This window comes from Homalodisca vitripennis, chromosome 1 (genome assembly GCF_021130785.1).
Source record: "Homalodisca vitripennis isolate AUS2020 chromosome 1, UT_GWSS_2.1, whole genome shotgun sequence".
NCBI lineage: Eukaryota > Metazoa > Arthropoda > Insecta > Hemiptera > Cicadellidae > Homalodisca > Homalodisca vitripennis.
Window position 1 is genome coordinate 244837731 of NC_060207.1, and position 14132 is coordinate 244851862.

The window sequence follows — 14132 nt, forward strand, 5'->3', positions numbered from 1 at the left end:
ACTCAAACCAAAACTCAAGCTATCACATATGAAGTAGATTGCTAATTTGAATTATATTTAAACAAATTCCACACATCACTATATTACTATCTGAGTAATTCGGCATTATCCTAATGAATCGTAAACATCTAAAGTAATTAAGTATTAATTATTCCTTCTCTTGGTCCATAGTTAGTATAGGCCCTAATCTCGTATCTACGAGTAGACACTTCACGTAGTACAAGTTAATAGAAATGGAAAGTTTATTTATTGTTTTATTAACACTTGATAATTAAAACAACCAATAGGTTATATCTAATATATCACATTTATAGTCCTTTAAAATTACTTTAAATAGGTAACGATACGAAAACAAAATATTTTATTACTTTAAATCGTTCAAGTGCTGCAGAGTGAGTACGACGATCCCCTGTCAACCCCTCGTCAAAAGAAACCCGTGAGTCGGACAGTGGGTCCACGATCCCAGCCTGGGACCCACTGTCCACCCCTTAAGAAGCAGGTAGGAAATGCTTCCGGCAGTTTTACGACGTGGACCTACAGTCCGTTTACCTTACATATATATGCACCCTTGTTGATCAGACGCTATCGATCTTGATTTAGTAGAACATAAGTTTTTTAGAGATCAGAATTGTAATAATGGTGATGTAGGTAGCTTACGAATGAAAATGTTAGAAAAAGGCACTTATTAAATCATTGACACTAACTTTAGCCTTAGTGGAGGGAAAGAGTCCCCTAATACGTAATTTTGGTACGGATTTCAGGAAACTCAACTCATGTTGAGATTTCGTCCCATGTATTTCGCTAACTATTGAAATGCTTGACGTAACCTCTCTGTAAGTAGTACAGCATCGATATCTCGAGGTGCTTCCCGAAAACGGACAGTCTGATAGAGATTTTTGACCGATGAGAGCGATGAAATTTCACGAAATATTTTGTCACGCTGAGTTAATGATAGTCGACACCAGTTTTGGTATTCACGAGGTTTAACTCAGTTGTGCATAATTAAAACCGAGAAGGAATAATATCTAACCAAAGAACAACACTATTTTTCTTTTTTTCTACAACAATATGGAACGAACAAGAACACTTTAGAATTACAAGAAACAACTTTCAGAACCATCTTTCGTAGTTGGAGTCGTACAAGGCGCAAACTACGCGACGCGAGGTTTTGATATTAGAAGAGGTCAAACATTGTCTGTAGCTTATTACAACGTACCATGAAAATCTTAAGTCCTTTAAAACATTGAGGACAGTTCCAAAATAATGATCTTAGCTTGAATGGAAATATTTTAATTGTAGAGTAAATCCCAAGCAATACCAAGTTTTAATGCTCGGGTGAAGCATCTTTTTTTTTAGACATGGTATTTTAAAATCAGATTATAAAATTATATATGACTGTGCTTTTTGTGATACAAATATACGTATAACATATAGCAGAAGATTTACGTAATGAAAATGGCGATTACCGTATCTGTGTAGAAGTATCCTTAAACCGAGTTGACAATCACTAGAATGTCAACAGTGTGAGATCGAAAAGTTCATGTGTGGAGTTGAGTAACCTATGAACACCGGTCAACCAATTACGGTGCACTAATTCCAACAATTACGAACAATAGGCCACGCTAGATATCATGTTCGTGGAAATAAATTTACAATACTCCCACATAGTCCTTAGTTCAAAGTTTTTTATTCACAATGAAAGGGTTGAGAGGAAAACAGGATTCCGGACATTTGTCATCGTCATAGGTTCTGAAAGGTTCAACACAACGTTTCGAGGATTGGAATCTATCCTCTTCGTCAGGTGGGGGAGGTATTCGAATATACAAAAATAAAGAACAGAAAGAAGAAGAGAGGGGAAAGAAAGAAAGGAGCTGGGAGTCAAGGCCAGACGTTGTCACCGCAGAGAATGCAAGTCCCGAGCACAAGTCACGAGTACGAGAAAGACAATCACACATCACACCGGCACGGATGAAAGTGGGATACAGTCTTGCATTCTCTGCAGTGACAACGCCTGGACTAGACTCCAAGCGTCTTTTGGGCATATTTGAACAATTTTCTTTTCCTGCTTTTTTCTTTCTGTTCTTTATTTTTGTATGTATTAATACCTCCCTCACCTGACGAAGAGGATAGATTTCAATCCTCGAAACGTTTTGTTATACCTTTTATAACCTACAACGAAGATAAATGTTCGAAATCCTGTTATTCTTACTTCAATGGTAAGTTTGCGTCAAATGGTGTTACTGATATTATTTAACCCTTGTAACAGCACATTAAAAAATCACACACGTACAATTTCGAGTAAAAAGAACATTATTGAAAACGTTTAACATGATCTTTGTTCGACTGTTTTCTAGTAATTTGCATGCATTTCTCATCAATTCTAAAACTATTCATGCAACGCTTTGTTCGTGGAACAGAGGTTGTCAAAATGCAAAGATATGGTAATTACAATTGGTTTGTATTTCTCCCAGTTATTTCTAGTTCACGTGTACTGCATATCATACAATTCTGTTTATTTCCGATACATCATGCAAAATAAATCGATAGACTGCATATTGAGGAAACATTAAAATACTCAACGACAAAAGGGGGGTTCGATTTGTTACATAACAACCGCGTTTTTCAATTTATATTTTACTGTCGCCAGTAAAGACAATAGGTTTATTATAAAGGCACACTAGATACATTTTTTTCATTATAAACGAAATAAATTTTTAATACACTGTAAACCTCCACAGTGAGGTAAAGATAGGCATTATGTACTACACCGATATTGAGAAATATAAATATATTAAACATTTGTCTGGAAATATTTTCTTATAGTACCCACACAATCCATCGATATAAAAACCATTAATTTTTATTTTACTTTTAAAATATGTAAAACAGTTTAAAGTGTTTAATTATAATACAAAAATAGATCGATTTGCAAATAATCATTAATAAACGGCGTAACGTATTCAAAAATTTGCCTAAAGTGTCTAATTATACTGTATTTTAATCACAATTCCTCTTCAAAATCACAAAATATTCTACATACATTCTATTTTATAATAGGTATGATATCGAAAATCGCGAAGAACCTACTTTGAGTATAAAAATAATTTGCTAAAGAATCTGATTATGTATATGTATATGATTATGTATATACGATAGTAAACATGTTTTTAATTTAGATAACCAATATTAATGATAATTTTTTTAACTATCAGTTATTTTAATCGAAATAATAAAAATTTATAAATTATAAAACATGACTTGCATTTTACCCTAACACCCTTCGAGAAAAGTACAGTTAACCCCTTAATTCAAATCCTAATATCCGAAATCCCCAATTTAAAAAGGATTAGATGGTAATACTTATTGTAAAAGTACAATTTAAAAGCTAGCAATTTCCAAATTTCCACCAGTGATTGTTGTAGCTCGCTGTTCACACAACTATCGCAATTTTGTTAATTTATTAGTGCATATTCAAAACAAATCCTGCTACCAAAATTAAATCAATATCTCTGCAAAATAATGCGTGAGTTCATGCGTTCATAAATGTGACATACTATTCCTTTCTTTAAAATTTTAAGCTTTTTACAAAATTCTTGATCTTTAAGTCCTCATTTCTATAATTCGTGAAGGATAAGTAAACAAGTGTTAAACAAGAGTTAAACATGCAGCTTCAGATATTTGTGTCTGCTCGCAAGTGAGGGAATAAAATAAATAAATGTAATTTCTTGTTAAAATTTCATTTTCTCTCCAAAATGCCTTAAACGCTCTGAAATAAACAATTTTACCATCCAAAAAGTAATTAAGACTAAGTCTGGAAAGTCACTGGCGGTAAAAAAGAGCGCAGTGAACCAGTGAACTACGGAGCATCCAAGCGGACTGAGTTTTAGCTCAATCTGTTTGGCTTCCATGAACTGGATAATCTATTTCTATCCTCATGAATTAAATTTGACTTTATTTATTTAAAAATACGTAGAGGTATTTTTTAACTGTTTTGGTAAATTATTATATGTATCTCCTAAGTGTTCAGTATTCTCTCTGTCCATATTGTTTATTTAATATATTCAAGGAGCTAACTAAGCTAGAAAATTCAAATTTAGGGAGATTATTTATTTTTATAGTCTAAATGACTGGACAAGTTTTATCAATTAAAATTATTATTTACGAAATGGCAGCTGTGTCTGTCAAATTAAAAAAAAAAACTCTATATCAGAATAAACCTCCTCATCAGATGAAAAGTAGCTCATAAAAATACGAAACGTTTAATACCCAATTTGTATTCTGGGTTATTGTTAGATAATGTTATTCAAGTAATTAAAAGTCACATTTTTATTTTTAAAGTTATGCGAACTGACTTTAATGAAACAGGTGATTACTATTCATACAAAGATTTATATACCAGTATTTGGATAATTATGTGTTCATCATAGTGGTGAAACCATACAACCAATTTTGTATTGAACTAATTCAGTTATACGTATAAAAATGCAATATTTATTTTAAATTATCTTTATGTTGATTTTGAATTTTGTATTACTGTACTTAAATTTAATTGCCTTAAGATTTCACTATAATATTAAAAACACGATAAAGTGATGAGAAACAATTTTTTTAAATTTTCAAATAGAAGTTACCAGATATATGTATATGTAATATACATATACATATATGTGTATATGTAATATGCAATATGTTAGCATTTAATTTTTGTAATACTGTATACGAAAATTCCAAAATTAAAAAACTTTGACCTAAAGGAGGCCTTTTTTGATAAAACTATCACGTTGCTAAAACAACCGTGAGTTTATTGTAAAAGTAAATATGAAATGAAATTCTTTATCTTTTCAACGCCATTCATTATTGAGTGATATGATTTTCGAGCACTGTTTAGAAATGAAAAATTATTGATCTTTCCACTTGAGTATTTGACTTACATAGTGCAAAGCGTTACATATGATTCTGTCGAAAACTCGGGAATCGGTCTCCGGAATTATGAATTTTGGCCCATACTGTACTTAAAAATTATGAATACCTTTAAAAATTCAAGGGTGGGATTGTGGTGAACAGTTTACTGTAATTCTCTATTCTAAGGCAATCCGTTTTTACCACAATCGATTTGACACACTTGAAATGAAACATCTGTATAGACCTCTAGCTTAGTATTTTTGATACTGTAATGAATTAAATACGGATTCCCCATTAAATTTAATTTTTAATATTTTATTTATAAAAAAAACAGCGTACTTATTTAGATAGAAAATAATGAGCCAAGACAGAGGGAAAAGTTCATGAAAATCGTTCGTTAATGATCAATTGGCCAGATTCCGTTATATGCACCCAACGCTTAATCTTTTTTCAATGAACTTAGAACGTTATAAAACGATGTTGTTGAGTAACAGAAGTAACATTCCATCAATCAACAAGCATTTCCAGGTATTGCGATCGGTATTGTTGTCGTTGTTATCTTATCTTTCTCGAGAATCCCGATAAAGGCCGCGCGGCATCACACGAATATTTAAGTTTTTTGCACGGTACATAATTGCCTTTCCATTACAATTCAATTTATATTTCTGATCAGCCCCTCTAGAATTTGATATTTTACTCATAGGTACTATCTCGAGGGATGTTTTTCTTTCGTTGACATCAGCGCGGGCTTCGGCATCCCGCGCTGATGGCCGGAGGCACTCGCATTTTGGGTGGCAAAGTGTGATCAAGAATAAAATCAATTTTTGTGAGTTTTTTTCAATAAAGAGTTTAGTTTTTGTTTGGTAATGTTTGTTTTTGTAGAATTTTTGTGTTTGGAGAAATGTAGGGGTGTGGTCGATATAATACCTTTTTCTTAGCTAGTAACCAATTGTAATTCACTTTAATCATCCGTAAATGAAAAATTAGCGTTGAGAGCATAATGTTAGTTCTGTTACTCATCTACATTGTTTTATAACGTTCTAAGTTAATTGAAAAAAGTTTAAGCGTTGGGGGCATATAACGGAATCTGACCGATCGATTAATTAATTTGTAAGTGAGTAGTAGGTAGGTACATATGTGTAAATAAATAACTTCATATTATTACCATTTTGAAATTTACATTCTGTAAACAGTCAAATACTTTTCAAATAAACACTTATTGTAGCAAGAAAAATATGATTTTGGAAAAATTCAATAAATGCAACGCTCTGATAGTTGGGTTTAATTTTAAAATATAAAATCAGTTTGTGCGAAAATTATCGTTTGTTTCAGATGTTTCTTAGACTTTATAATTTTTGTCAAAATTGAACAATTTCCCTAATGGGCACGACTTACCTGTGTTCTCTGATGGTTCTTGGGCGGTAGCGAGGGCCGCACACAATAGTACCAAGACGGCCCAGACCACCCCGTCCATAGCCGCTGTACACTACACTACACTGCACACTGGTGTTGGGCCGCGGCCGTGCAGACACACCGACACTGACTGACTGACTGACTGACGGCCCAGCGTCACGGCCCGCGGCCCATCTGTCAACAGGTGAGGGGAGTCACGTGACTTCATTCAGTACCACGCGTCCGAGAGAGGAAGGAAGATTGAATGAAACATCTTCTTACAAATTGTTTACTTGTTTACACAATGTTCAAGTTATTGTTCAATATCTCTGTAGAGAGAGATCTGCAAGTTCCAGAAAATGACTTTTGCTATAATTTTTTGATTAGTTTAACTGCACTTAACTAGTTTAAAAACCTTTGAGTGTCAAGTATTTATTGGGTGGGTGTACTGAAAAGTGCCAGGTATTTTTCTAGTGGGTGCACCTAAAAGTCCTAGCCCTTTTGAAGGCATTTTGCAAGGTTTCAGTATAAAATTCACAGTTTGATTATTTAATATCAAAATAATTTATTTTTAATTTTCTCTGAAAACTCTGCCTAATTGACATAAAATACAATGGACTTAGGTAAAAAATTCCAGAATTTATTTAAATTTCATTTTCAACCTAATTATCATTACAAAAAATTCATATCGTTTTCTTTGTCATATCATTGGAAAGGGTATTCAATTGTCTATAAATCTTGAGAAATGTAAATCATTATCTTCAGAAATGAGTGAGTTATACAACTTTTAAGAAACTAATGTCTCATTGTTTCCGGTAGCCATGTCTACCAAAAATGTTTATATATGAGTTCTAAATTGATTTTCGTTAAAGTCACTTCATCGGAAGTGTACCATAACAGTTTATTTTGAAAAGAGCAGTTCTTCACGAACAATTTAATACGATATTAGTTTTAAAAATATAAAGTTTTTGACTTTTAGTGCTTTTTGTTCCCGAACGTCCTATAAAATCGGACGTTTGCATCCAAAGGGTTAAAAATTAATTAATTATATTCTTTAGGGTAGATAGACAGGAGAATACTTTCTAAACTCACTTTAAAATCTGTTTACTAACTATCAGTTCATTAAATTGGGCTTAAAATGACAATCCTTGTACTGTTAGATATTTAAATTTAATTCCAAGAAGCGTACACAACCAATTTTGTTGTAAAAGTTTTCTCAAGAAAAGGGTTTCTTCTTTCAAATAGAATAAACTAAATTACAGTTAACTAAACATTTAACTTTCTTATAAAACTCAAATAAAATAAAATTGATAATTTATTTCAAAATAACAAGTGATTTTCTAAATTATAAACGAGGCTAAATAAAACAGAACTAAAAAATTCATGAACAGTTCTTCGTACCACTTATGTCACAACCTGTTACTGTTGGTACAGACCCAAAGTTCAAAATGTAGTTTAACTATGTTTCACCCAAAAATACTTATTAAAAGCTTTATATCTTGATGTATAAAACTTATTCTCTCTGTTGGACACTAAATGGTTATTACAAGTAACTTTTGAATAATATGAAAATTGAAGTCTACTCTGAACTATACTTGCTACGAAATGTACTCTCTTGAAACCTTGCGTGAATTATTAAGTGAATTCAAATCTTCTCATTTCTTTTTCTTATAAAAATTTATACAATAACCCGCGCAGACTGGTTCAGGAAAATTAACCGCAAAAGTACTACAAAAGACACCGATAAGCGCGTGTCGCAAGTTTTTATACCAACCACTTCCTCTACACCAGCTAACTAAAACTGGCGCCATTATTTGGCCCCCAACTATCCAATCACAAAGTCAGAAAGAACAAAAGTCAACTCTCATTGTAAACCCGTTTACATAACAGACATCCGAACACCCTTTTTTGAGAAATTACAGAATTTACCTTCGACATCACTAATTAAATTCTAATATATTTTCGCATACAATTTCTCCCATCAATATTTAGTAAATGAAATTTAAATTGCCTATCTAGCAAATGCCTCAGTCTCAAACCAATTTGCACTTGACCAATTTTACCAGAAGCATCTCTGAAAAAATACGCAAATCATAGTTGGTCAAATATACTGAAAATAACAAACACAAGATAGTAAAAGCACAAGAACACCAGGTTCTTTATTGCATGATAGGAACGTATACTTAACAGCTGACAACAGTTCTTAGAGTACTGTTCTTAGTTTTCCATCTCCAAAGAGCATCTTTCTTTTAAAATGAAAAAATTTCCCATCTGAAGGTTTACCTCGGCATAGGTGTTGAAAACTTGGTTATGGTAGAATAATGACAAATTACCAGCGGATGATCTATCGAATATTCAACACGTTATCATCAAATACCTCGCATTATTTTTTTGCATTTTGAATTTTGTAAGCAAATGATGGTAAAATCTGAGAAAATTATACCACCCCACATAATTTATTAACAAAATCCCCTTCATTTCAATAGTGACCTACAAGCCTTGTTAAAAACAATATTAATTTGCTCTCGTTAAATCCTGGCAAATCAAGTATAACTTATTACTAATACTAAGGTGCTTGTTCAGAGATGGCACTAAAAAGTTGCTAAGAATGACGCTATAGATAATAAACTAGTTATTGCACTGAATGGTGAACTCTAATAAGTGTAGCACTAACAGTTTCGTGATTCATAAAATGCTTGGAAACTGTGAAATTCCCATTAAGGAGTTACATGCGCAAGTGACTCGATTTCAGTGCAAATTTAAAACAAACACCAGCAAACTTAACGACCATAAAAGACTGATTCCAGCGCAAGGCAAACAACATGAGGTGTACAGAACCGTGGGAGGCTGTATTCTCGGGTGGTAGTTTCAGTAGTTGGGGACTGTAAAGCCAATCTGGTTCTGGTCTGTCCTGTTCTTCTTGGTTCGTACCAGAAATTGTAATTCATACATATAGCTTGGTTTTTTTAACTTTCTTTTTTAAATTTATTAAATTAAACAAAAATTTATCCTCCCCTAAGGGGTTTTACCCATGAAACTTTAATACATCCTGTAAGAACCTTGGTTCATCGAAATTTGAGTATTTGAGGTATAGGTACAAATGTTATATTGTAAGCTATGAATTCTAGGTATATAAATTAAAGTCTAAATAAATCATCTGTACAGTTACAGTGTTCGAGAACCATCTCATGCTGGAATTACGATAACTTGTTAAGTGTGTGTGTGTGTGTGTGTGTGTGTGTGTGTGTGTGTGTGTGTGTGTGTGTGTGTGTGTGTGTGTGTGTGTGTGTGTTTGTGTGTTCAAAGTTCAAAGTTCAAAGTTCAAAAATGCTTTATTCACAAAAATTTTGTTTTACATATATGGGCATTACATTATCCCATGCGCTCAAGCGCGTGCGGGATGACAAATCATTATTATTGTTCAATATTGCAAACTGTGTATGAGCCAGTCTTTTGGAATTCATTACATTACAGCATTAACAAACATTAATCTTAATATTATCAACCGCACTAATCTGACATAATGAACACTGAAATTATCAATAACCCAAATACATGCCAAGATCTACAATAGTGTTCCCTAATTTAATTCTCCTATAAACTTCCACTTTCTATTACTTTACTTCAATTTACTCACCACACATCATTTATATTAGTTTTATATTTTTAACAAAGACCATCCACCTAGACTGTATAAATCATTGATAGATTTATAAATAAACAAAACCAATTTTTAACTATTTTGTAACAATAATTAACATCTTATAAACATCTAGGAATTCATAACAATAATATAAAACATTATTTCCAATCAACAACAATAAACTTTAAATAAATAACAATAACATATAACAAACTTAAGATCTATTTAACGAAAATATACTTTGAACAAACAACAACAATATATATACATCTCCACGTAACAAAAGCAGACCAGAAATATAAATATATACAAAAGAAGTAAAAACAGTAAGTATGTGTTTATTAAGAAATATTCATGCAAAATATTATGAGTATTCCACGATATATTGACGCGCTTTCATTTTTACCTTCGGCTTTGTTTCAAAATAAATCGCATTGCCACAAAACTCCACAAAACCATTAAATATCTTTGGTCCCAAGTAGTAGAATTGATGCCTGTTCCTTTCTTTCCTTATATCAGGTACTTCCAATATTATATTTAGTGCAGACCGTGTAGTCCTAACATTTTCTTTAATTTTAAATTGATGTAAGTATTTGTGTACATACATTATTATACTGTACACATAAATCTGGTTAAAAGTGAATATATTTTGTTCAAAAAACAAGTGGCTTACTCTATCCATTCGTCTTAGCCCATATAATATTCTAACAGCATTTCTATGAGATATGATAACAGGTTTTAGCAATGTGTGAAAGGCCCCACCATAATGTATTATACCATATCTAAGGGTACTCTCTAACCACGAGCTATATAGGTTTTTGAGTTGCTCCAAACTTAGATAATTTCTCATATGGTATAGAGAGTAATTTATTTTATTTAATTTTTTCCCTAAAATATTTATATGATGGTTCCATTTCAAATATTGATCCATGTGGAGTCCAAGATACTTAACATAGTCAACAAACTCAATAGTAGCACAGTCACATCTATAAATACAAGTGTGTCTATGACAGCGCAAATTAAAATAATTTTGAATTTCAGTTTTTTCTTTGTTTTGATCAAAAAATGAGATGCATTTCGATTTTGAAGCATTAATAAGCATTTTATTTTCTATTAACCAATCTGAAATTTTTTTTAAATCTTTGTCTAATCTTATTTTTAATATATCTTTATTGTATGCTGAGCAGACCAACGCTGTATCGTCTGCATATGCAAACACGTTAGAAAATAGTTTTAGCTCTAAGAGATCATTTATATACAACAAAAATACCAATGGTCCAAGCACCCCTCCTTGAGCCGTTCCATAATTTAATTCTAAAACATTACTCAATACTCCATTTATTTTAACTGTTTGTTTTCTTTGTTTGGAAAAAGATTTTAACCATAAAAGAGCAGCACCACCGATTCCACACCGTCTGAATTTATTTATTAATATATTTATATCCAACACGTCAAACGCTTTACGAAAATCAAGGTACAAAGCAATTGTATACATATTTTTATCTACCGAGCTAGCTATAGAAACTTACATGTCTCTCTATGGCCATATCTGTCCCCTCTAGCTGGTAAAAAAACCATATTGATTCCTGGAAATTAAACCTCTCTCGGTTAAGTATAAAAGTAATTTCTTCTTTATTAACGATTCAAAATAATTTAGCAAATGGTGCTAATCAGAGATATAGGTCTGTATGAGGATACGTCCTCCCTGCATCCAGACTTGAAAACAGGCACAACTGTGGCAATTTTTAATCTGTCCGGAAATACCCCCTGTTGTAATGACTTTTTAAAAAATATCATATAGGAGCGGTAAAAATATTGTTACATTTTTCTTTATTGTAATACTATTAATCCCATCTAACCCACTACTATGTTTACTTTTCATATTTTTTAAAGCCTCAAGTACTTCATCGTAACTTATACTAAATTTATTTAAATATATTTCATTAATCTGTATAATGTTCAAAGAAAACATCACTGCCGAAGTCATTACTCTTTAACTCTTGGACGGCATTTACAAAATACTCATTAAAAGTATTGGCAACAATAAACGCATTATCTTCAGATACGTGAAGCAGTGTGCCATTTATTCTTATCGTATCTAGTGTTGCTTTCCTGGACCTTAAAATCTTTTTTATCACACTCCAATATTTTTTTGTATCCCCCATGGCAGTCCCCTATCAAAGATGAATAATACTTCCTCTTCGTTTCCCTAATCTGCTTTGTTACAACCTTTGATAATTTTTATATTCCGAATTTAAAAATAAATTACTTCTATCTTTCGCATACATTTTTATACAATTTATTTTTCCTGTTTTATCAAAACGTAGTAAGTTATCATTTACCCATTCACATCTTTTCCTATTTTTACTGTTTACCACTTTTAGGCTACTGGCATTATTATGGCAATAATTATATATTTCATAAAATATTTTCACACATTCATTTACATCTATAGTATTATATACATTACTCCAATCAGCTAACAATATATTGCCTTTGAAATATATTATAGTCTAGTACCCTAACATACCCAGAACAATAACCTTTACACTTTGCGCCAGATACACTAACATGTAATGCACAATGATCAGTGATTCCTATGTCATTTACATTGCATTTTTATACATAAACCCCTCGAATTTCTTATTAAAACATGATCCAGTGAAGAGACAGACGTATTTACAATTCTAGTAGGAAACTTTAACCAGGTTTTCAAATCCATAGGAACTTATTAAATTCAAATAGTCTTTCCCTGAACCATTATTCCGTAAAGTACATACATTAAAATCTCCAATAATAATCATAGGATCTCTAGTGACCTCAAGTATACTTCTAAATTCATGTTTAAATTTATTATAATGAAATTTACACTGGCGGTAGATACCACATACTGTGTGTGTGTGTGTGTGTGTGTGTGTGTGTTTGTGTGTGTGTGTGTTTGTGTGTGTTTGTGTTTGTGTGTGTGTGTGTTTGTGTGTGTGTGTGTGTGTGTGTGTTTGTGTTGTGTGTGTGTGTTTGTTTGTGTGTGTGTGTGTGTGTGTGTGTGTGTGTGTGTGTGTGTGTGTGTGTGCGCGCGTGTGTGTGTGTATGTGCTACGCCTTTTGTGAACAGTGGCATGTGTGTGTACTTACGTTGACCGCTTTGACTTCGAGTGTATAATATGCTTAACGTTTTGACATAAAGTATATCTTGTTCTGTTGTTTAAATTAAGCTGTGCAAGTTAACTTCCATATAATGATCAGTTTTTAAATTGTTTGTGCTCTCTTAACATTTTTACTTAAGGATTTAACACCTAAAGAAGAGGGAAGATTTCAATCCTAAAAAATTGAGTGTTCTGTTTTTGTAAAATACGAGTATAAACGATGGATAACATAGTCTCTGGTAAGAATAAATAATTCGAACTAATTGTCTTAAAAAGTTGGCACGAGTAATCCAATACGATTTGTCTGTTTTAAGTCACGAGTTTTAATAGTTTGAACTCAACATTTGATTGTTGAAAATTTCAACATTTATTATTTTTGATATTTTAACATTAAACTTATAATCTTAGGATGGCAGTTGAGGCATATCAACGAAGCTCTCCGATTCGACAGAAAGTTTACCCCCATCAATAAAAACCAAACGAGCAGTCGATAAAAGTGTGATAAAGTTGTGTATATACCAATACATGGCATAAATTAAAGTCGTTTTTTGTGATGGTCTGTTTGTGCGTCGATATTTTCTAAACTACTAAACGGTTTGATACGGTTTTCACTGTCGGCTTCGTTATGAACTAGGCAAGGTTCCTGGGTATGATACATCAATATTTTAATCATATTAAGTAGAGAATAGTTTGTATAGTGATAAATTGATATTTTTGAGCGCTTTCATTGTTAATACTGACTAATCATTACTACTTATAATAGTGCTTGCTGGACAACAATTTTATAAAAGAGATATCGTTTTTCGCAGCCGTGATGACAGTTTGCAAAAAATGTCAGTTGTATAGATCTTACGACAGCTTGCAGTATCCTTTGATGTTTTGTACACTTCTTGACCTATTTTCTTGATCGTGGCAACAAAGCGAAGTCAACCATTGGCTTAGGAAATATAACTCGAACCAGAGTTACTCATACCTGTACAAAGCCTAAGAAATCGCGTGCGAAGCTGCGGGTAACTGCTAGTAGAAAATAAATAGTGGCAAAAACATTGCCTA

The 14132-nt window shown here is 32.3% G+C and overlaps 1 protein-coding gene across 2 annotated transcripts in view; it reads right to left on the minus strand.

The window, feature by feature from the left end:
- The window catches only part of LOC124356420, a 44267-nt gene extending 37797 nt beyond the window's left edge, over nt 1-6470 (minus strand). The window contains exon 1 of one of the 2 annotated variants that reach the window (XM_046807558.1): nt 6298-6470. In XM_046807558.1, coding sequence (XP_046663514.1) covers nt 6298-6376 — 79 coding nt within the window. In that variant the 5' untranslated portion in view covers nt 6377-6470. The remainder of the gene's footprint in view (nt 1-6297) is intronic. The other variant, XM_046807557.1, reaches the window with a different exon arrangement.
- Nucleotides 6471-14132: the final 7662 nt, after the last annotated feature.